The sequence below is a fragment of the Oncorhynchus mykiss genome, chromosome 19, assembly GCF_013265735.2.
Source record: "Oncorhynchus mykiss isolate Arlee chromosome 19, USDA_OmykA_1.1, whole genome shotgun sequence".
In the NCBI taxonomy this organism is placed as follows: domain Eukaryota; kingdom Metazoa; phylum Chordata; class Actinopteri; order Salmoniformes; family Salmonidae; genus Oncorhynchus; species Oncorhynchus mykiss.
Window position 1 is genome coordinate 21,908,861 of NC_048583.1, and position 19,868 is coordinate 21,928,728.

Here is a 19,868-nt window from a genome sequence, read left to right on the forward strand (position 1 = left end):
CAGAAACATATTTTCTCCACGTCACCAGGTAGGATGCAATTCAAGAGTGTGCAGAGCCTGAGACACCCAGCCCTCAGAGTGCGGAGAGGAGGATCTGATGGTTTATGGTGTTGAAGGCAGGGGATAGATCTAGGAGGATGAGAACATTCGAGAGAGAGTCAGCTTTAGCAGTGTGGAAAGCCTCCGTGACACAGAGAAGAGCAGTCTCAGTTGAGTGACCCATCTTGAAGCCTGACTGGTGTAGTCAAGAAGAGCGTTGGTCAGAGACAGCATGCTCAATTGTTTTGCAAAGAAAAAAGGTCTATAGTTGTTGACATCAAAGGAATGGAGTGTGTTTCTTTAGGAGGGGAGTGAATCGGGCCATTTGAAAGTACAGGGGGACGCAGCCAGTGGTCAAAGATGAGCTGATAGGGAAATGAGGAATGGGAGAAGGTCTCCAACAATGATCTAGAGAAGAGAGGAGGATATGGGGAGGATTTCATGTGGAAAGAGAGGGGAGAAAGACGTCAAGGCTTCGGGTAGTACTGTGTGAGTGGGACCAGTGGACTAAATAGGCTGGGTGAATGAAGAACTGATGTCGTCAACCTTCTTTTCAAAGTGGTTGACAAAGTTGTCCGCAGAAAGGGAGGAGAAGGGGGTGGGGGATTAAGGAGAAGGTGGTAAATAGTTTCCTAGGGTTAGAGGCAGAAGCTTGACATGTAGAGTGATAGAAAATAGCGTTAGCAGTGGATACAGGAGGAGGAGAAGGTAGAGAGGAGGGAGTGAAAAGTTGATAGGTCCTCCGGAAGTTTTGTTTTCCTCCATTTTCGCTCAGCTGCCCACAGCCCTGTTCTGTAAACTCGCAATGAGTCACTTAGCCACAGAGCAGGAGGGGAGGGCTGAACAGCCTCTAGTAAAGATGAAGTCAACCGTATTATGTGCCTTGTGAATGGGAAGGGACTGGGAAAGGATGAGGTCAGAAGAGACAAGGAAGAGAAAGAGAAAGAAATTAATCGAAGGCAAATGTCAGGAGGTTGAAGTCGCCAAGTACAAAGAGCTGTGAGCCATTGCCAGGAAATTAGTTCATCAAGGTGTCAAGCTCATTGATGAAGGTATGTAAGGACACTTGGTGGGCGATAGATGATCACAATGTTAATCTTGAGTGCACAAGTGACAGTGACAGCATGGCATTCAAATGAGGAGATAGTCAGGTGAGCGAGGGAGAAAAGAGAAAACCTTCACTTAGGAGAAATTATTAGCCTTGTGCCACCACCGCACTGAACAGACGCTTTCAGACTATGAGAAAACGTAGATGAAGAAAGAGCATTTGGAGCAGTGTTCTCTGTGGGGATCCATGTCTCCGTCATGGCCAAAATGTCAAGGGACTGAAGGGCAGCATAGGCTGAGAAACTGCATTTTTGACTGCAGATCGGCAGATACCAGGAATTCCACATGGGTTGTGCACACAGGGTACACTAAATTAGAAGGTTTGCAGCCAAGGTGTGGGGAGCATCTGTAAAGCTTACAGTGAGAGGAGCGAATAGGTATTTAAAAAAAAACACAGTTGCCAAAAGTTACAAAAGAGAAAAATGAGATCTGAAAGGAACTAGGTAAGATAAGGGAGTGGTGTGGAGCCTTCCTCTCTTTCCTACCTCGAATAACTCTGCAGAACCGTCTTTGTGTTGCGACGAAATCGCCGGTTTTAGCCGTCGCTGCGAAAACTTAAGTACTAATACTGATTGCTAATTGCCTTGCCAAGAGGAAGAGCACACCTGGTCGGTACTAATTGCCTAGGAGAGGAGAAATCACACCCCCCTCCAATACAGCCATTGATTACCAAAACAACAACAGTCACAAGTTCGAGAGTGATACTGTGGACCACAAGGAGCAGAAGGTATATTTCTGGAGAGATAGCCGGAGACAGCCAATTTGTCCCAACATCACAGGCCAATGACTTTGATACAGTTTCAAAAGTTTTTCTGCAGTTTGAGATTGACTGAGTTTTTTGGTAATGGGGTTCCAATGCACATGCCAATGTTAATCTATTGAACGATATTAGTAACCAGACAGGAAATAGTGCTAATGTTTTTCACATTGATAACCTGAATGACAATTAACCTGACTCTCGCCCTGAGGACATGACTCCCCAAAGGGCCCTACTAATCAATTAAAGTCTCTGATCCTTGGTAAATTGTCTACATTTTTGAATGAAGGGGAAATTACAATTACAGAATATGAGTTTATGAAAGTTGACTGCCCAACCACACCTGTCTTATACGCTCTATCCAAAATTCACAAGAGCATGACACCACCTATACCAGGCAGGCCCGTTGTGAGTAATAACAGATCTCTGACAGAGAATATCTCTCTCTACCTTTGTAGACCATTTTGTGAAACCCTGGGCGATCTCTCTCTCCCCTCATATACTAGAGACTCTATTGATTTTATAAAAATTATATTCTGTGTACTTTTGTTACCAGTCTATATACTAACATCCCCCATCAGAACAGCCTAGAGGCCCTCAAGTTCTACCTCAATGAATGTCCCCCTAATGCTCTTCCCAGCACTAATTGTATTGTGGACTTGGTACTGGTACTAACCTCCAACTATTTTCTCTTCAGAGGACACTTTTTCCTCCAGACCAAAGGGACAGCGATGGGGAGCACTATGGCTCCTAATTATGCTAACCTATATCTAGGAATGTTTGGAAAAACAGGTGGTGCTGAATCCAGACCCTAACCTGTTTCTCTCCAATATTCTCCTAATTCTGAGATATTTGGATTACATTTTCGTGATCTATACAGGGACCCAGTAAGAACTTTTGTAATTCCATGCGTATCTAAACTTCATGAATGAACACATTCACATCACCATTAACTATGACCCATCACAAAATCAGTTCTTGATGTGATGGTTATTAAGGACAAAACCTCCCTCTCTACAGATCTCTATAGGAACCTATGGACAGGAATACCCTCAGAGGTGACAGCTTTATTCCACGTCCACTCATTTAAAAAAAAGTATCAGGATATCAGGATGTACTGGTACATTATTGATACTGACCCACAATTGAAAGCCATTTTAAATATCCCCATGTATGGTCTTTAAACAGACCCCCAAACGTGAGAGATATTGTGGTTAAATCTGGGAAAAGGGAAACTTACTTGGACAAGGTTCCGGAGGGTAATTACATATATGGCCAATGTACTCAACACAGCTCATTTACTCACCCCGCATAGGACAAAGATTTAAGTTCAAGGGCCTGATTACCTTCATGTCCACAATGTTATTTACATGTTGAAATGTCCTTGTGGTCTGTCTTACATAGGGAAAACCCACAGAAGCCTTAAGACACGGATCAGTGAGCACCACAGCAATATACGGACAGGTGAAGAAAAAACATATATATATATATATATATATATATATATATATATATATATATATATTTTTTTTTTTAAATTGGTTTACTGATCATTTTGTACAAGCTGGACATCCTATTAGTTCTCTGAGATACATTGGAATAGAAATGGTCAAGATGTCACACAGGGGAGGGGACATTGAGAGGAAACTTCTTCAAAGGGAATCTTTCTGGATCCACAGGCTAACACACTGTCTCCTCTTGGCCTTATCGAAGAGTTTATCGAACGCTGCACACTGCTGCTCATGTGTATACACAGTATATCACAGGTAGCCACTGGAGTCCTCTTCCACTCCTACATGACGACATCACAGAGCTGGTGGATGTTAGAGACCTTGCACTCCTCCACCTTCTGTTTGAGGATGCCCTACAGATGCTCAATAGGGTTTAGGTCTGGAGACATGCTTGGCCAGTCCATCACCTTTACCCTCAGTCTCCGAGGGGAGGGGAGGGGAGGGGATCATGCTCTGCTTCAGTATGTCACAGTGCATTTTGACATTCATGGTTCCCTCAATGAACTGTAGCTCTCCAGTGCCGGCAGCACTCATGCAGCCCCAGATGACACTCCCACCACCATGCTTGATTGTAGGCAAGACACACTTGTCTTTGTACTCCTCACCTGGTTGCCACCACACACGCTTGACACCATCTGAACCAAATAAGTTTCTTGGTCTCATCAGACCACGGGACATGGTTCCAGTAATCCATGTCCTTAGTCTGCTTGTCTTCAGCAAACTGTTTGCGGGCTTTCTTGTGCATCATCTTAAGAAGAAGCTTCCTTCTGGGACGACAGCCATGCAGACCAATTTGATGCAGTGTACGGCTTATGGTCTGAGCACTGACAGGCTGACCCCCCATCCCTTCAACTTCTGCAGCAATGCTGGCAGCACTCATACGTCTATTTCCCAAAGACAACCTCTGGATATGACGCTGAGCACGTGCACTCAACTTCTTTGGTCGACCATGGCGAGGCCTGTTCTGAGTGGAACCTGTCCAGTTAAACTGCTGTATGGTCTTGGCCACTGTGCTGCAGCTCAGTTTCAGGGTCTTGGCAATCTTCTTATAGCCCAGGACATCTTTATGTAGAGCAACAATTATTTTTTTCAGATCCTCAAGAGAGTTCTTTGCCATGATGAACTTCCAGTGACCAGTCAGTATGAGGGAGAGTGAGAGCGATGACACCAAATTTAACACACTTGCTCCCCATTCACACCTGCGACCTTGTAACACTAACGAGTCACATGACACCGGGGAGGGAAAATGGCTAATTGGGCCCAATTTGGACATTTTCACTTAGGGGTGTACTCACTTTTGTTGCCAGCGGTTTAGACATTAATGGCTGTGTGTTGAGTTATTTTGAGGGGACAGCAAATTTACACTGTTATACAAGCTGTACACTGTAGCAAAGTGTCATTTCTTCAGTGTTGTCACATGAAAAGATATACTCCAATATTTACAAAAATGTGAGGGGTGTACTCACTTTTGTGATATACTGTATATATACACATGAGCAGCAGTGTGCAGCGTTTTCCTTTCTGTTTTCCATGAGTTTGCCTGCAACTCCAGCACCTGTAGAAAGTGCCTGGATGTTCTTCAGCTTTTGTACAGTCAGTAGTTCACTCACCAAGTAGGCTGATGGGAAGACAGGCAGCACTTAAAGTAGATGGCCCTATCTAGCAAAAAGACAGTACCAGACAACAATATATAAAGACAAAAATTATACTTATCAATCCTGAAGATACCAGGAGTCCCCTAGCTAGAGAATTACACAGAATAGAGGAATAGAGGGAGACTTTCAGAGGGCGCCAGTTCAATTCAAGAAATGTTTTAATCCAAAGAACATCCACAGTCCCTATTGATCACCACCATGGGTACACCCACAATTTTTCATTTCTCAGGCATTTGCCTTACAGTACCTTAAGCTTGTAAAGATAATAGTCTGTACGCATCAAAATAATTCAGATTATGACAATACAATGCTCTCAACTCCTCAAGCAAATGTTATTTTATTTTGGAAAACAGGATAATAAGAAACTTAGAGGAAAACAGTGATGTCGCTAAGCTAGGCTCAGTGTGGGCTGACAGAGCAGAACAGTGCCTGAGGCCACCAACTCCATACTCAGACTGTCTGAGCACCTAACCTTATCTGAACCCCATTCACCTGGGCCTGTATTTATAAAGCGCCTCAGAGTAGAAGTGCTGATCTTATACTTTTTTAAAAAACGCTCAAACCGGTGTGATTATAATGCTTATTTACAACGTCCAGTTTCGATTGACGCAACAATCAGCGTTAAAGCTGGCCACACTATTTTCCAAACATTTTACACAAACACAGTCCTTACAAAGTTATGTCCTGAATGTGACCAGTTTATTTTTGGATGCAATGTTCAGGAGTAGTAATCGAAAGTAATCCAACAGTGGGTAGTTTGTGTGAGCCGACCAGATAAGAGGAGACAAGATGAGCTTGGTGAAACAAATGGCGCCGAAGGAGATGGCTGCCGTTTTATGGGCTCTTAACCTATTGTGCGATTGTATGTTTTTTCACGTTCTGTGTTATGACGTGCCCTGGGGGGAGGATCATGGCCCTCTCTCTACAGTTTTATGACTTAACGACAAGTTGTAAATTCCTGGAAGGGACCCTCTCTCCCACTTTGTTCTCTCTCAATACTGCATGTCCAAAAGGACTTCACTTGGCCAAACTCCTAAATCCCCAAAACGGGGGAGAATTAAACAATATTTATACTTTTGAGAATGTTGGAATGGTCTGTGGACACTTTAAGGGACAGTTATGACAAGTGTGTTTAATTTGATGATCTCACGAAGGACAGGAAACACACATAGCAGTATCTCTTAACTTCTTATGGCTGCAATCCCGTTAACAGGATAATTGTCATCAACAACCGCTGAATTGCATGGCGCAACATTCAAATAATATTACTAAAAATATTTATATTCATGAAATCACAAGTGCTATATAGCAAAACACAGCTTAGCCATAAACTAGTTAATCCACCTGTCGTGTCAGATTTTGAAAACATGCTTTACAGCGAAAGCAATCCAAGCGTTTGTGTAAGTTTATCAATCGCTCAACAAAACATTATGAACACCTAGCATCAAAGTAGCTTGGTCACGAAAACCAGAAAAGCAATCAAATTAATCGTTTACCTTTGATGATCTTCGGATGTTTTCACTCACGAGACTCCCAGTTACAAAATAAATGTTCCTTTTGTTCCATAAAGATTATTTTTATATCCAAAATAACGCGCCAAACAAACGGAGGTATGTTCAGAAATCCACAGGAAAGAGCGGTCACGACAACGCAGACAAATTCCAAATAGTATCCGTAATGTCCACAGAAACATGTCAAACGTTTTTTATAATCAATCCTCAGGTTGTTTTTAAAATATATAATCGATAAAATATCAACCGCAACTGTCTTTTTCAGTAGGAGAGGGAAAGGCAATGGCTGCCCAAACTCTGTTGCGCATACAAAACGCTGCTGGCACCCGGCCATACAATGACGCGATGTTATCTTTCTTGCTCATTTTTCAAAATAAAAGCCTGAAACTATGTCTAAAGCCTGTTGACACCTTGAGGAAGCGATAAGAAAGGGGATCTGGTTGATATCCCTTTAAATGGAGCAATGGGAGGCTATGGAACATGGAGTTTTCAAAATAGAAGCCACTTCCTGGTTTGATTTTTCTCAGGGTTTCGCCTGCAATATCAGTTCTGTTATACTCACAGACAATATTTTGACAGCTTTGGAAACTTTAGAGTGTTTTCTATCATAATCTGTCAATTATATGCATATTCTAGCATCTGTTCCTGAGAAATAGGCCGTTTACTTTGGGAACGTTACTTTTCCAAACATAAAAATAGTGCCCCCTAGCTTCAAGAGGTTAACGACCGTTCCACAGGTGCATGTTCATTAATTGTTCATGGTTCATTGAACAAGCTTCAGAAACAGTGTTAAAACCCATTACAATGAAGATCTGTGAAGTTATTTGCATTTTTACGAATTATCTTTGAATGACAGGGTCCTGAAAAAGGGACGTTTCTTTTTTTGCTGAGTTGATTTGTGAAAAGATGTGATGTTAACCTTCTAAATAAAGTTAACCAAGTATTTTATGAAGTTTGGAATGGCACTAATAAGGTGAAGACTAATTGATCAGATATTAAAATATCTGAAGAGTTATATTTGGAAAATTATAACTTTGCAATCAACATTTTCCGTAGTGCCCCGACTTCCTAGTTAAAGGTTACATGGTTAGTTTAATCACATAATTATTATTATGATTATTATTATTACACATAGAATTGATTTGATAAATAACAATCTTCACATTTAATAATAGTCCAGACTATCTATTTGACGCCTTGTGCAATGAATCTAAAATAGAATGAGGTTTTCATGATTGAATTAAGTATATACAGGGTGGCAGGTAACCTACTGGTTAGAGCGTTGGACTAGTAACTGAAAGGTCGCAAGATCGAATCCCCGAGCTGACAAGGTAAAAAAATCAGTCTTCTGCCCCTGGACAAGGCGGTTAACTCATTGTTCCTAGGCCGTCATTGAAAATAAGAACTTGTTCTTAACTGACTTGCCTAGTTAAATAAAGTTAAAATAATAAAATATATATATATATTAGTTGTGCAAACAGATTACTGTACAAACAGACTGCGTTAGATACGAATAGAGCCGTGTGGTGTGTGTGTTGCCCATAAGAAGTTGTCTCGGTTTCGCGTATCTGGTGACGTCAGTGTCTTGAGTTAACACTGTCAAACAAGCTCAGAATGAACACCCACAAGCTTACTATCATAGTCTTCGTTCAGCTTACTTTGTCCTACTCACTGAAACAAGAATGGAAGAGCTGTTACCATTCAAACAAATGTTTCTGTTGAACGTGTCCCACCTTCATTACCTACTTGGGCACTACAGTCCACGTTGGCTTGCCTATCTTACAACTCTGAGAGCTTGCAAGCACAGCTTTTGAGGCATCAAAAGCTTGCAATGCTAAGAGCCTTGACCACTCGGTTTTGAAGTTTGACCAGGAGCACTCACTCCAGTTAGAGGGTGCATTATCAGGTATTGAAGCATTGTGAGCTGACGCACAACAAAGGTTTCTACCACAAAACCAAGATTCTAATGACCTCCACGGTCTAAATAACTGTAAAGTACGTGGCCATCGAAACGACTTCCGCTACAATAGACCTGTTCTCTACGTTCCTGCACACAACCCACACAAAGTGTCAGAGCACAAGGGTAACAAAGGGTTAAAGGACAATCAAAATGTAGACCAATGATCCCTAGAAGTTCCACTATGTGAAGAACTAAAGCAAACAAAATTGAGAGAAGGGTCAGATATAAGTCACAAGGACTAGACGGGGAATTGCCGGACACCAGGTTCGCAGGAATTAACACCCCTAGCAAGGAAGTTAAAAATCGAATTTCTCCCACTCTCACTTGAGACCCTATCCAGGGCCCACTTGATCAAGAAACAAGCCCACAGGCTTTGTCTATCGACTCTGATACGAAGGTTGCGAAGAAAAAAGGTCAAAAGCTAAGCTAAATCAAAGCCCACTCAAAATCAGTAAAGTTTTTTTTCACCATGAACAGAAATGGCACATCACGTCGATGCGAACAACTACTCCACTTTGTGGGGAATTTGTCCACTAAACGTGAATCTAAACAGACATAACTGGAAGCAGTCCTGGAGGACTACACTTTGAGGTTTCACTCCGACTACCTCGCCTCTCACATTGAGAGTCATGCTGGAACTACACTTCCAGGACGTATCGCTCGTTCCCCCTGTGCATGTTACCAGCCTCGAATCTGAACCCCTGCTACTCGGAGCAGACTTGATGGATCGGTTACTCCCACTGATGGATTAGAAAACCAACCATGTAAGGTCACAGGCCACAGTGCCTTCTCCACTGACCACACTGTCTTCCCCTAACGCTAGCTGAAATGCAGTCATCCACAAGGGGAATATGTCGAAAGCACCCCTTGGGAAAATGACGTTTCGAAACCGATCCAAGGAGATATTATGATATCGACACATCCCATCAGCAAACCTTATTGACCATTGTTTTCATGATTTCGAGCCAGCAGTCTCTGTGAATGAGCAACTTCCCTCCTCCTTGAAGTCGTGCAATACTGTAGTTGAGATGAACTTCTCTTGCCCGTCGGGCACTGGGGCCATCTCAGGAATTAAAGCATTGATGCGCAGAGTGTACTCTGCTTCCGATGATACATCTTACACTTTGTGAGGGAGTGTCACCCCTTACAATGACACTAATGGCGTCAGTCCAGCAACTGACCAGATGACTCCCACTCGTGAAACCCTTTGCGATATCACAGACCGATATCCTCGTCTCAGTTCGCAGGTGCTGAAGAGATTGCCACATGCAGACGCGGTGTTGTCTGACAGGCCTCGACAGCCACTGAGCGTTTTGAAGCACAAACACCAGGAGATTTGGTTGAAAGGTCACAGACATTCTCATAACAATGCAGCCGCTGACACCTCGCACATAGGGTCCAACCTTTTCGTTTGTGCCTCGGATACCAACACCAACCGCTGGGGGGGGGGGCATCCCGAGCCACAAAGGGGGGGAATAGTAGCCCAGACCCATGATGAGGCCGGTGGGGGTCGAGACTACGTGCAACACCGTACTGGGCCGCCAGAGCAGAAAACAAATCCAGTTGTAAACGCCCCTATGAGAACAGTGAGGAGCAGACATTATCCCCGTCTAGGGGCCTCTTAGAACACATCTAAGATATTATTGGCGTGTACCACACTGGTCGTAAAAGAAGTCCAGTGGACTTCCACCTCCAAAACAAATGTCAAAAATAGTCATGCCTTGACATGTGTAGGTTCAACTACAATACAACTAGTAAAATGCTCTTAATCATGTGTTCGAGTAGGATAACATTTCATAATAAATAAATACATATCATAAATATGCAAATTGCAATTTCTTTTCGAATGAGCGGTCGTTCATGTAAAGTATTAATTTCTATGAGCGTAGTTATCAGCTATGAGTTTCCCGCTCTTGAGCAGTCCACAACCCCTTCCCTGTCTACCAAGCCGTCATACCGGCTTAGCCCACTAGGGACTTTCCTATCATTGTTAACAAACAAACAGTAGATATTGGTTACTATGTATTTCTGTGATTATTTAGTTAGTAAATAAATAATTAAGCCAATTTGTGTATTGCTGATTCATTATGGAAACTAGGGTTCGTGCAGATAACCAATCATTTTTACAACGTCTGGAATGAGACTAATGAAGTAACAATTAATAATTCATTAAATAGAAGACGATTTCATCAGATATTAAAATATCTGAATAGTTATATTTGGAAAATTCTAACTTTGCAATCAACATTTTCCGTGGTGCTCCGACTTCCTAGTTAATAGTCCAGACACAAAATTTGTAACTTATTTTGCACATAATGTTTCTGCCACCAACTCTTATGACCGAAAAGAGATTCTGGATATCAGGACAGTGGTTACGCACCTCTTATTGGACAGAGATTTTCTCTTTAAAGAGTCGGACACAAATTATTTACTTCAGACACCTAACAAGGCCGTCACTCGCAGGAAAAAGAGACCTCATCCAGAGGTAGCGCTCCTAGTTGCCAGGGACTTTAATGCAGTGAAACTACCTCATTCCTACCAGCATGTTAAACGTGCAACCAGAGGATACAAAATACAAATAAAAACTCTAGACCACCATTACTTCACACACAAAGCTCTCTCTCACCCTCCATTTGGCCAATCTGACCATAATTATATCCTACTGATTCCTGCTTACAAGCAAAAACTAAAGCAGGAAGCACCAGTGAATCAGTCAATAAAGAAGTGGTCAGATGACGCAGATGCTAAGCAACAGGACTGTATTGCTAGCACAGACCAGAAGAATCCCAAAACATATTCCAATGGCATTGAGGACCACACCATTGATGACGTCGTCCCAACAGTGACCGTACGTACATACCCCAACCAGAAGCCATGGATTATAGGCAAAATCCGCACTGAGCTAAAGGGTAAAGCTGCCGCTTTCAAGGAGCAGGAAGCTTATAATAAATCCCTCTATGCCCTCCGACGAACCATCAAACAGGTAAAGCGTCAATACAGGACTAAGATTGAATCGTACTACACCGGCTCCGACGCTCGTCGGATGTGGCAGTGCTTGCAAACTATTGTCCAGTGGCACAAGCTTACCAGACAAGCTAAATTACTTCTATGCTCACTTCGAGGCAAGAAACACTGAAGCATGCATGAGAGCGTCAGCTGTTCCAGATGACTGTGTGGTCATGCTCTCCTTAGCAAATGTGAGTAAGACCTTTTAACAGGTCAACATTCACAAGGCCGCGGGGCCATACGGGTTACCAGGATGTGTACTCCAAGCATGCGCTTACCAACTGGCAAGTGTCTTCACTGACATTTTTAACCTCTTCCTGACTGAGTCTGTAATACCAACATGTTTCAAGCAGACCACCATAGTCTCTCTACTAGGGGTTGACCGATTATGATTTTTCAACTATTTATTATTTAAATGAAACCGATTATTGGAGGACCAAAAAAAAGCTGATACCGATTAATTGGCCATTTTTAAAAAAATGTATTTGTAATAATGACAATTACAACAATACTGAATGAATACTTATTTTCACTTAATATAATACATCAATAAAAATCAATTTAGCCTCAAATAAATAATGAAACATGTTCAATTTGGTTTAAATAATGCAAAAACAAAGTGTTGGAGAAGTAAAAGTACCATGTAAAAAAGCAAACGTTTGAGTTCCATGCTCAGAACCGGGTATTCCTTTTAACATGAGACTTCAATATTCAAAGGTAAGAGGTTTTAGGTTGTAGTTAATATAGTATTTATAGGACAATTTTTATTTAATTTTTTACCTTTATTTAACTAGGCAAGTCAGTTAAGAACAAATTCTTATTTTCAATGACGGCCTAGGAACAGTGGGTTAACTGCCTGTTCAGGGGCAGAACAACAGATTTGTACCTTGTCAGCTCGGGGGTTTGAACTTGCAAACTTCCGGTTACTAGTCCAACGCTCTAACCACTAGGCTACCCTGCCGCTCTATACCATTTGTATTTCATATACCTTTGACTATTGGCACTATAGTATTGCCAGTGTAACAGTATAGCTTCCGTCCCTCTCCTCGCCCCTACCTGGGCTCGAACCAGGAACACATCGACAACAGCTACACTCGAAGCAGCGTTACTCATCGCTCCACAAAATACGTGGCCCTTCAAGGGGAATTACTACTCCAAGTCTCAGAGTGAGTGACGTTTGAAACACTTTTAGCGCGCAGACGTGTCCCCCTGCTTAAGCCAGTACATGTCCAGGCCTGTCTGAAGTTTGCTAGAGAGCATTTGGATGATCCAGAAGAAGATTGTGAGAATGTCATATGGTCAGATGAAACCAAAATATAACTTTTTGGTAAAAACTCAACTCGTCGTGCTTGGAGGACAAAGAATGCTGAGTTGCATCCAAAGAACACCATACCTACTGTGAAGCATGGGGGTGGAAACATCATGCTTTGGGGCTGTTTTTCTGCAAAGGGACCAGGACGACTGATCCGTGTAAAGGAAAGAATGAATGGGGCCATGCATTGTGAGATTTTGAGTGAAAACCTCCTTCCATCAGCAAGGGCATTGAAGATGAAACGTGGCTGGGTCTTTCAGCATGACAATGATCCCAAACACACCGCCCGGGCAACAAAGGAGTGGCTTCGTAAGAAGTATTTCAAGGTCCTGGAGTGGCCTAGCCAGTCTCCAGATCTCAACCCCATAAAAAATCTTTGGAGGGATTTGAAAGTCCGTGTTGCCCAGCAACAGCCCCAAAACATCACAATGTGATTTTCTGGATTTTTTTCTCTCATTTTGTCTGTCATAGTTGAAGTGTACCTATGATGAAAATTACAGGCCTTACTCATCTTTTTAAGTGGGAGAACTTGCACAATTGGTGGCTGACTAAATACTTTTTTGCCCCACTGTATATAAAAAAAAAAATATATATATAAAAAAAATAATAATAATAATTAAAAATAATAATAAAAATAATTTAAAAAACGATTTCTGATTGTTATGAAAACTTGAAATCGGCCCTAATTAATCGGCCATTCCGATTAATCGGTCGACCTCTAATCTGTACCCAAGAACACTAAATGTAACCTGCCAAAATGACTACCAACCCGTAGCACTCATACAGTGCTTTGAAAGGCTGGTCATGGCTCACGTCAACACCATTATCCCAGAAACCCTAGACCCACTCCAATTTGCATACTGCCCCAACAGATCCACAGATGATGGAATCTCTATTGCACTGCCCTTTCCCACCTGGAAAAAAGGAACACCTACATGAGAATGCTATTCAGTGACTACAGCTCAGAGTTCAACACCATAGTGCCATCAAAGCTCATCAGTAAGCTAAGGACCCTGGGACTAAACATTTCCCTCTGCAACTGGATCCTGGACTTCTAGATGGGCTGCCCCCAGATGGTAAGTGTAGGCAACAACACATCTGCCACACTGATCCTCAACACGGGGGCCCCTCAGGGGTGCGTGCACAGTCCCCTCCTGTACTCCCTGTTCACCCATGACTGCATGGCCAGGCACGACTCCAACACCATTACTACGTTTCAGATGACACAATGAACAGCTAATCAAATGGCTACCCAGACTATTTGAATTGTCGTCGTCCCCGCACCCCCACACACCCCCTCTTTTACACTGCTGCTACTCTCTGGTTATTATCTATGTATAGTCACTTTAACTCTACCTACATGTACATATTACCTCAATGTACAGGTACCCCCTGTATATAGCCTCGCTACTGTTATTTTACTGCTGCTCTTTAACTATTTATTTGCATGTTTTACTTAACACGTATTTTTCTTGAAACTGCATTGTTGGTTAAGTAAGCATTTCACTGTAAGGTCTACTACATCTGTTTTATTCGGCACATATGACAAATACAATTTGATGCTCCCAGTATGCATGTTGAAGGGGGTGTGTCATCTACGATCATTCACTTCCCTTCAATTAAATTCCTGATGTTTACTCGAAAGATGAGAGAACCATTCCTTCACCTCAAATGTCTCCATACTTGATCTGCGGAAACACTAAGGAAGTGCTTGGGCTCCCATCGAAGAGAGAAGTTTGTCTGGCTCAGTAAAACCTAACAAATTGTTCGCAACACTTAAATGGGCAGAACACACCTCAATTCACACTACTGTTAGAAAATAAAACATGTTAGAAAATAATTTGAAATTGGCAAGTAACAAGTGACACACTGTTCTGTTGCATAACAATCACATTTTGGAACAGTAAGTGCATTCTGACAGTAAGTGGAGAAAACAACTCACGCTGGGGCGACCATTAGAGATGTTTGAAACTCACATGTGAAAAGGTTAAAGTTAACTTTTTGTCTTCAACATTCTAAAGGCCCCATTGTGACATCACTTCCAATATTCTATTTTATTGACTGTAAAATTGACCTCTTTGTCAACCACTTAGGCAAAAAGTTAGAGCATATGCAATCTTACTCCAATTCTCTACTATTGAAATCGGAACAAAAATATCTGTTGACAATCAAAAGTTACAGCAGTTTGTCGGAGTATAAAGTGATGAAAAGTAGCTAGCTAACGTCAGCGAACAGCTCTGTCTCTTCACTGAGCTCCCAAACAGAGCCATTGCTATGGATCCTCTCACACACAGAGGAGCACATGGGTCAGTGAAGGCAAAAAGTATTAGGAGAGTGAAGAGGGTGATTGAATTTAGAACGTACTGACGATGAAGAATTGTGAACACCAAGAAAGAAGCTACTTCCTTCTCAGGATCATACATCATGCTCTAAATAACTTAACTGGCTAGTTTTCCTGTCTGTCAAGAGACGGGTGGGTTGTACATTGGTCCAGCTACCCTGATTGGATAGGGCGAAGCCGTCTCCGTTCACTCGCTTCATATTTCACCTAATCACTTCTGATCGCATGTTTCCGTCTAATCATTTAGATTACTGCGGCCTCCTGTCAGCCTGCTACTATGATAAATCATCAGGCGAGGAACGTTTGCTAGCAGCTATCAATGTGAATTATATCCAACATATATTATGTTTTGAGTACAAGTCACACACACACCTCTGCACACTGCTCCTAATCTGCAGCTTTTTTGTTCTATAAATCTGCAGATAGATGTTGGCAAAATACCTATTTAGGCATTATAAAACACTTTTTTTCCCCCCATTCACGAATATCAACTGTCAGTTTATGGATACGATTACGAATAAGAGTATAGCCAGGTTGTCACACCCCTAACAACAACACACTAGAATCTGATACGTAGGGTAAAGGGAAACTTTCTAGTTTTTAAATTGCGTGTGAAAACATCTTTGTTTTTACACGCATCAACATAGAGATTTTATTATGAAGGAGAGTTGTGTAGCCTATTCAGTTCAGTCAGTCAGCATCAGTGATTTTTTTTTTTTTTTTCTGAAACGGCACAGGACTGTCACGGTCTGTGTGCAGTGTGCGTGTAGGTCTACACTTTGTGTAGCCGTTAGCGATGATGCTAATGATAAACTACTTCTGGTGGAGATGGAGAGGCTTTCCCAATAACCTTCTCAATTAAATGCTAACTACGAAGTGGCCCATGCATACCTGGTAGAATGATATGATTATTTAAATCGATCTAAATGGCCATTTGTTTTGCAAACTCATGCAAAACACACCCAAAACCTACATTTCTATTTTTCCCCAGACCTCAAAAGGGGCCCCTGATGTAGGTTTAAGCATTGTTGTGGATTTTATAGGGCCCTATGTATGCTATGCTCAGTTAACTTGTGTGTGTGTGTGTGTGTGTCCCTTGGGTTTAAAGGTGCTCAGAGGGAAGGGGTTCTCCTTTTCCCGCCAGTGGGTCCCTCTTCTCACTGATCTCCCTCCAGCCCAGACAGGACATTTTTGTTTATTTACATAAAAACTTAAACAATGCCTCATTGTCTTCTGTGCTCTATTATTACAGTTTAGATATACTGTCGTATTCTAGAAGCAGAGTGTATACAAGTGTAGTAGTCAGAGTGTAGTTATTTCTGATTAAATGTGTGATCTAACTGCCTCACAGTCAAAATTAATGTTTAATAAAAAAAAATATTTCACTAGGCAAGTCAGTTAAGAACAAATTATTATTTACAATGACAGCCTACAGAGGCCAAACACGGACGACGCTGGGCCAATTGTGCACCGCCCTATGGGACCCCCAATCACGGCCGATTGTGATACAGCCTAATAAAGGTTGATATAGTAGTACATCAAAGTAAATCAGACCAATAATTTTTCTACATTTACCTTTGACTATATGTACAGTAACTCCTTTGTTTTACATAGTCAAGTACCACAAAAATACTTTCAAAGAGCTAAAGCAAGTCCCACAACTTTACTTCATGTAAAGTTACCATCTAGTTCAATGTGATCTTAAAGGCAAAACTGATCCTAGATCAGTACTCCTACTCTGAGATGCTTCATGAATATGTGTCAGAGGGGGGGTGGAGGTGACCTTCTTACTATTGAAACTCTATGGTTTATGCAGAGGTATTGTTCTGATACATAGAAAGGTCTCTTCACATACAATAGCCTAGCCTGGTGCTCCAGTCCGTTCGTGTTTTAGCCAACTTCACACTCCATCTCTCTTGTCTCTGTGGTCTTTAGAGTGTGGACACTCTAGTGCCTCCAGTCCAATCCTTATCACTCATTAATTCCCAGTGGAGGTGCATCTCTCATATTTCCTGTCGGCTTAAGGTCATTTACCCAGCAGTGCTCCCACTTTAAAGGGGCAATCTGGAATTAGTACATACATGTTTTAACTCAATTGGATGGCCAGTTCTTAGCTGTTTAGCAAAAAAGTGTCAGGGAGTCAGCTTTGTTGTTGTTTGAATCTCAGATTGCCCCTTTAGGGAGCCTCTTAGGCTTAGTGCCAGAATGGACAGGGCCTGACCCACCCACTGTGGTCGATACTGAATCGTATTGGCACAGCTTCTTAGGGACAAAATGGGTCACAATCCAAAGCAAAATGTAATCTGTTATATGGAGTGTGTACCGAAATGTTGGACCAGTTTTCAATTAACTCTGCCTATTTCCTGTTTCCGTTTAACACAACTATTTTCTTAGGAAGCACGTTTTATTCTCAAAACCAGAAAAACACACTGACAAGTCACCTGTTCTGACAGTCTGAGTATGCCTGTGACTCACAAAGTAGACAGTCCGGAGAGTATATCCAAGTGTTGACTTTTGACATCGGGACGAGATGGAGGGCCAAGCTCACAGTGCCTCGGGACACCATTAGCATTCAGAGCTAGCGCTGCATGTCAAAAAGCCACTATGTCAAAGAAACAGGGTCGATGGAGGAACGGTGACCACAAGTCAGAAAAAACGAACGTCTCAAATTCATTTTTCATAGACTTAAAGGTCTGTGCTGTGTTGATAGGTTTTTGTCTGTGGAGATTGACCAATGTGCTGGATTAGGTGACCCAGACTGTAACGTAATAGTTACTGTGAAAGTCGAAACACAAAGACACAGTAAATCCTCCATTATCTTGCTATAAACGCACTCCGAGTTTGTACCCATAGTACAGTATGTGTGTAGTATGTGTGTTTTGATTAATTATATGTCCCCGTAGTACACTAACCCTCAACCACCTCAATTTAGTGATTTTTTGGCACTTTGAAGATAGTCAAAAAGCCAGTACACAATAATCAATCTATCTGTGAAAATCCTAGTGGATGGCTTATATGGCATTGCTACTGCCTTAAAGTTCCTGAGACCTGAAGCACTGTCACCCCAGAAACAAAGATACCTTTTCTTGGTCAGTGGTACTGACAGAGCATCGTAAGTACGTTGTGTTGTTGTGTTGTGGGTTATAATCCCGGGTCAGCTCTGGATTTACCTTCCTCTTGGCCCGGAGCTGGCCGTGGTAGTTGTCAGATGAATCCCCTGGGATCTCTCCCCCCCACAGAGTCACCCCGACGATGGTGTAGGTGATTCCCATTACCATTAGGGGCAGCAGGTAGACCAGTACCATCACAATGATATGAAACCTGGGCATGACAGGGAGAAAAACAGAATGTAAACAAAGATGAAACAACAATGAGCAAAATGGCACTGGCCCATTTTTTAAGTGGATATGCAGGCAGAGAAGTAACAGATGAGAGGAAGGAGGAAAATAAGAGTGAGGTAAACTAGACAGGCATGATAAAAAGAGCCGTTCAAATCTCAGAGAGAGAGGAGAGGACCAGTGTGCACTTCCAGAAAGGAGAAAAGCAGAAGGGAAGAGAGAAGAGTGCTAGTCAGCTGACGTGTTTATACTGTAACACAACAAAAAGGGGTGAGGTGAGATAACACATTGAGTTGTAGAGAGAAGAGTGAAAAGGGCTATGCTAAGCTAGCCCAGAGCAGGCAAGCTAATCATCTCTCTCTCAACTGGTACAGTCACATGTTTCCATTGTCGCAGCCAATGTGCGATGAGCGCTCTGGCACAATATGGCTGCCATAATGCATCATAATGCTGCCATAATACAACCCTAAAGAAGGCCATGAGCTGAAATATCAATAAATTCACTTTTCTATCAACTTCCACTGTCCTCCAAGAGTTGCTGAATATGCGCCTCAATTCATGCACCTTGGTTGGAGAGCGAGTTAGCGGCAGTGTTCCCATAATACATAAGCTGCCATAAAGTGTAACCATGTAAAACGGAGTGAAATTAAGAGGCTTATGATGATAAAAGAGGCTTAGGGTGATAAACATGTCTCATATGAAGTAGTCGTATAGAAGTCTAGAATGAGGTGGCCTGGTGCGATGTACCGCTGCCCGCATAGGTTCAGATCTGGCCTACTGCTCTTTCAGCACTCTCCTACCTTTCACCTCTATCCAAATAAAAAAATTAAATACTTCAAAGATATATAATGTATACTTTTTTAAAGGCGTGAATGAGGCTAGTCTACAAAAGAGGCTACAGGGCTAAAGGTGTTGTGACTCACATGAAGGGGTCGTCCTCCTTGCGGGGCCAGGCCACGTAGCAGATGGTTCGGCGGGGCAGGATGCGGATGGTGGAGTAGAAGCAGAGTGGGAAGGCCAGCACCACGGCCAGCGCCCAGATACACATGATCACCACCTTGGTGGCTGTAGCCGACAACCGGGGCTTCAGAGGGTGGATGATGGCCATGTACCTGCAGGGGTCAAGACGTTGAAATCAAATCAAATGTATTTATATAGCCCTTTGTACATCAGCTGATATCTCAAAGTGCTGTACAGAAACCCAGCCTAAAACCCCAAACAGCAAGCTATGCAGGTGTAGAAGCACGGTGGCTAGGAAAAACCTCTTAGAAAGGCCTAAACCTAGAAAGAAACCTAGAGAGGAACCAGGCTTTGATGGATGGCCAGTCTTC

General features: G+C 42.3%; 1 protein-coding gene across 1 annotated transcript in view; it reads right to left on the reverse strand.

Annotated features, from left to right (window-relative positions):
* The window catches only part of LOC110497511 (neuromedin-K receptor), a 38,430-nt gene that overhangs the window by 12,644 nt on the left and 5,918 nt on the right, over positions 1-19,868 (reverse strand). The window contains exons 2-3 of the mRNA XM_021573648.2: positions 19,461-19,649; positions 18,370-18,520 (exon numbers count right to left, since the gene is read on the reverse strand). Of these exons, the coding sequence (XP_021429323.2) occupies positions 18,370-18,520; positions 19,461-19,649 (340 nt within the window). The remainder of the gene's footprint in view (positions 1-18,369; positions 18,521-19,460; positions 19,650-19,868) is intronic.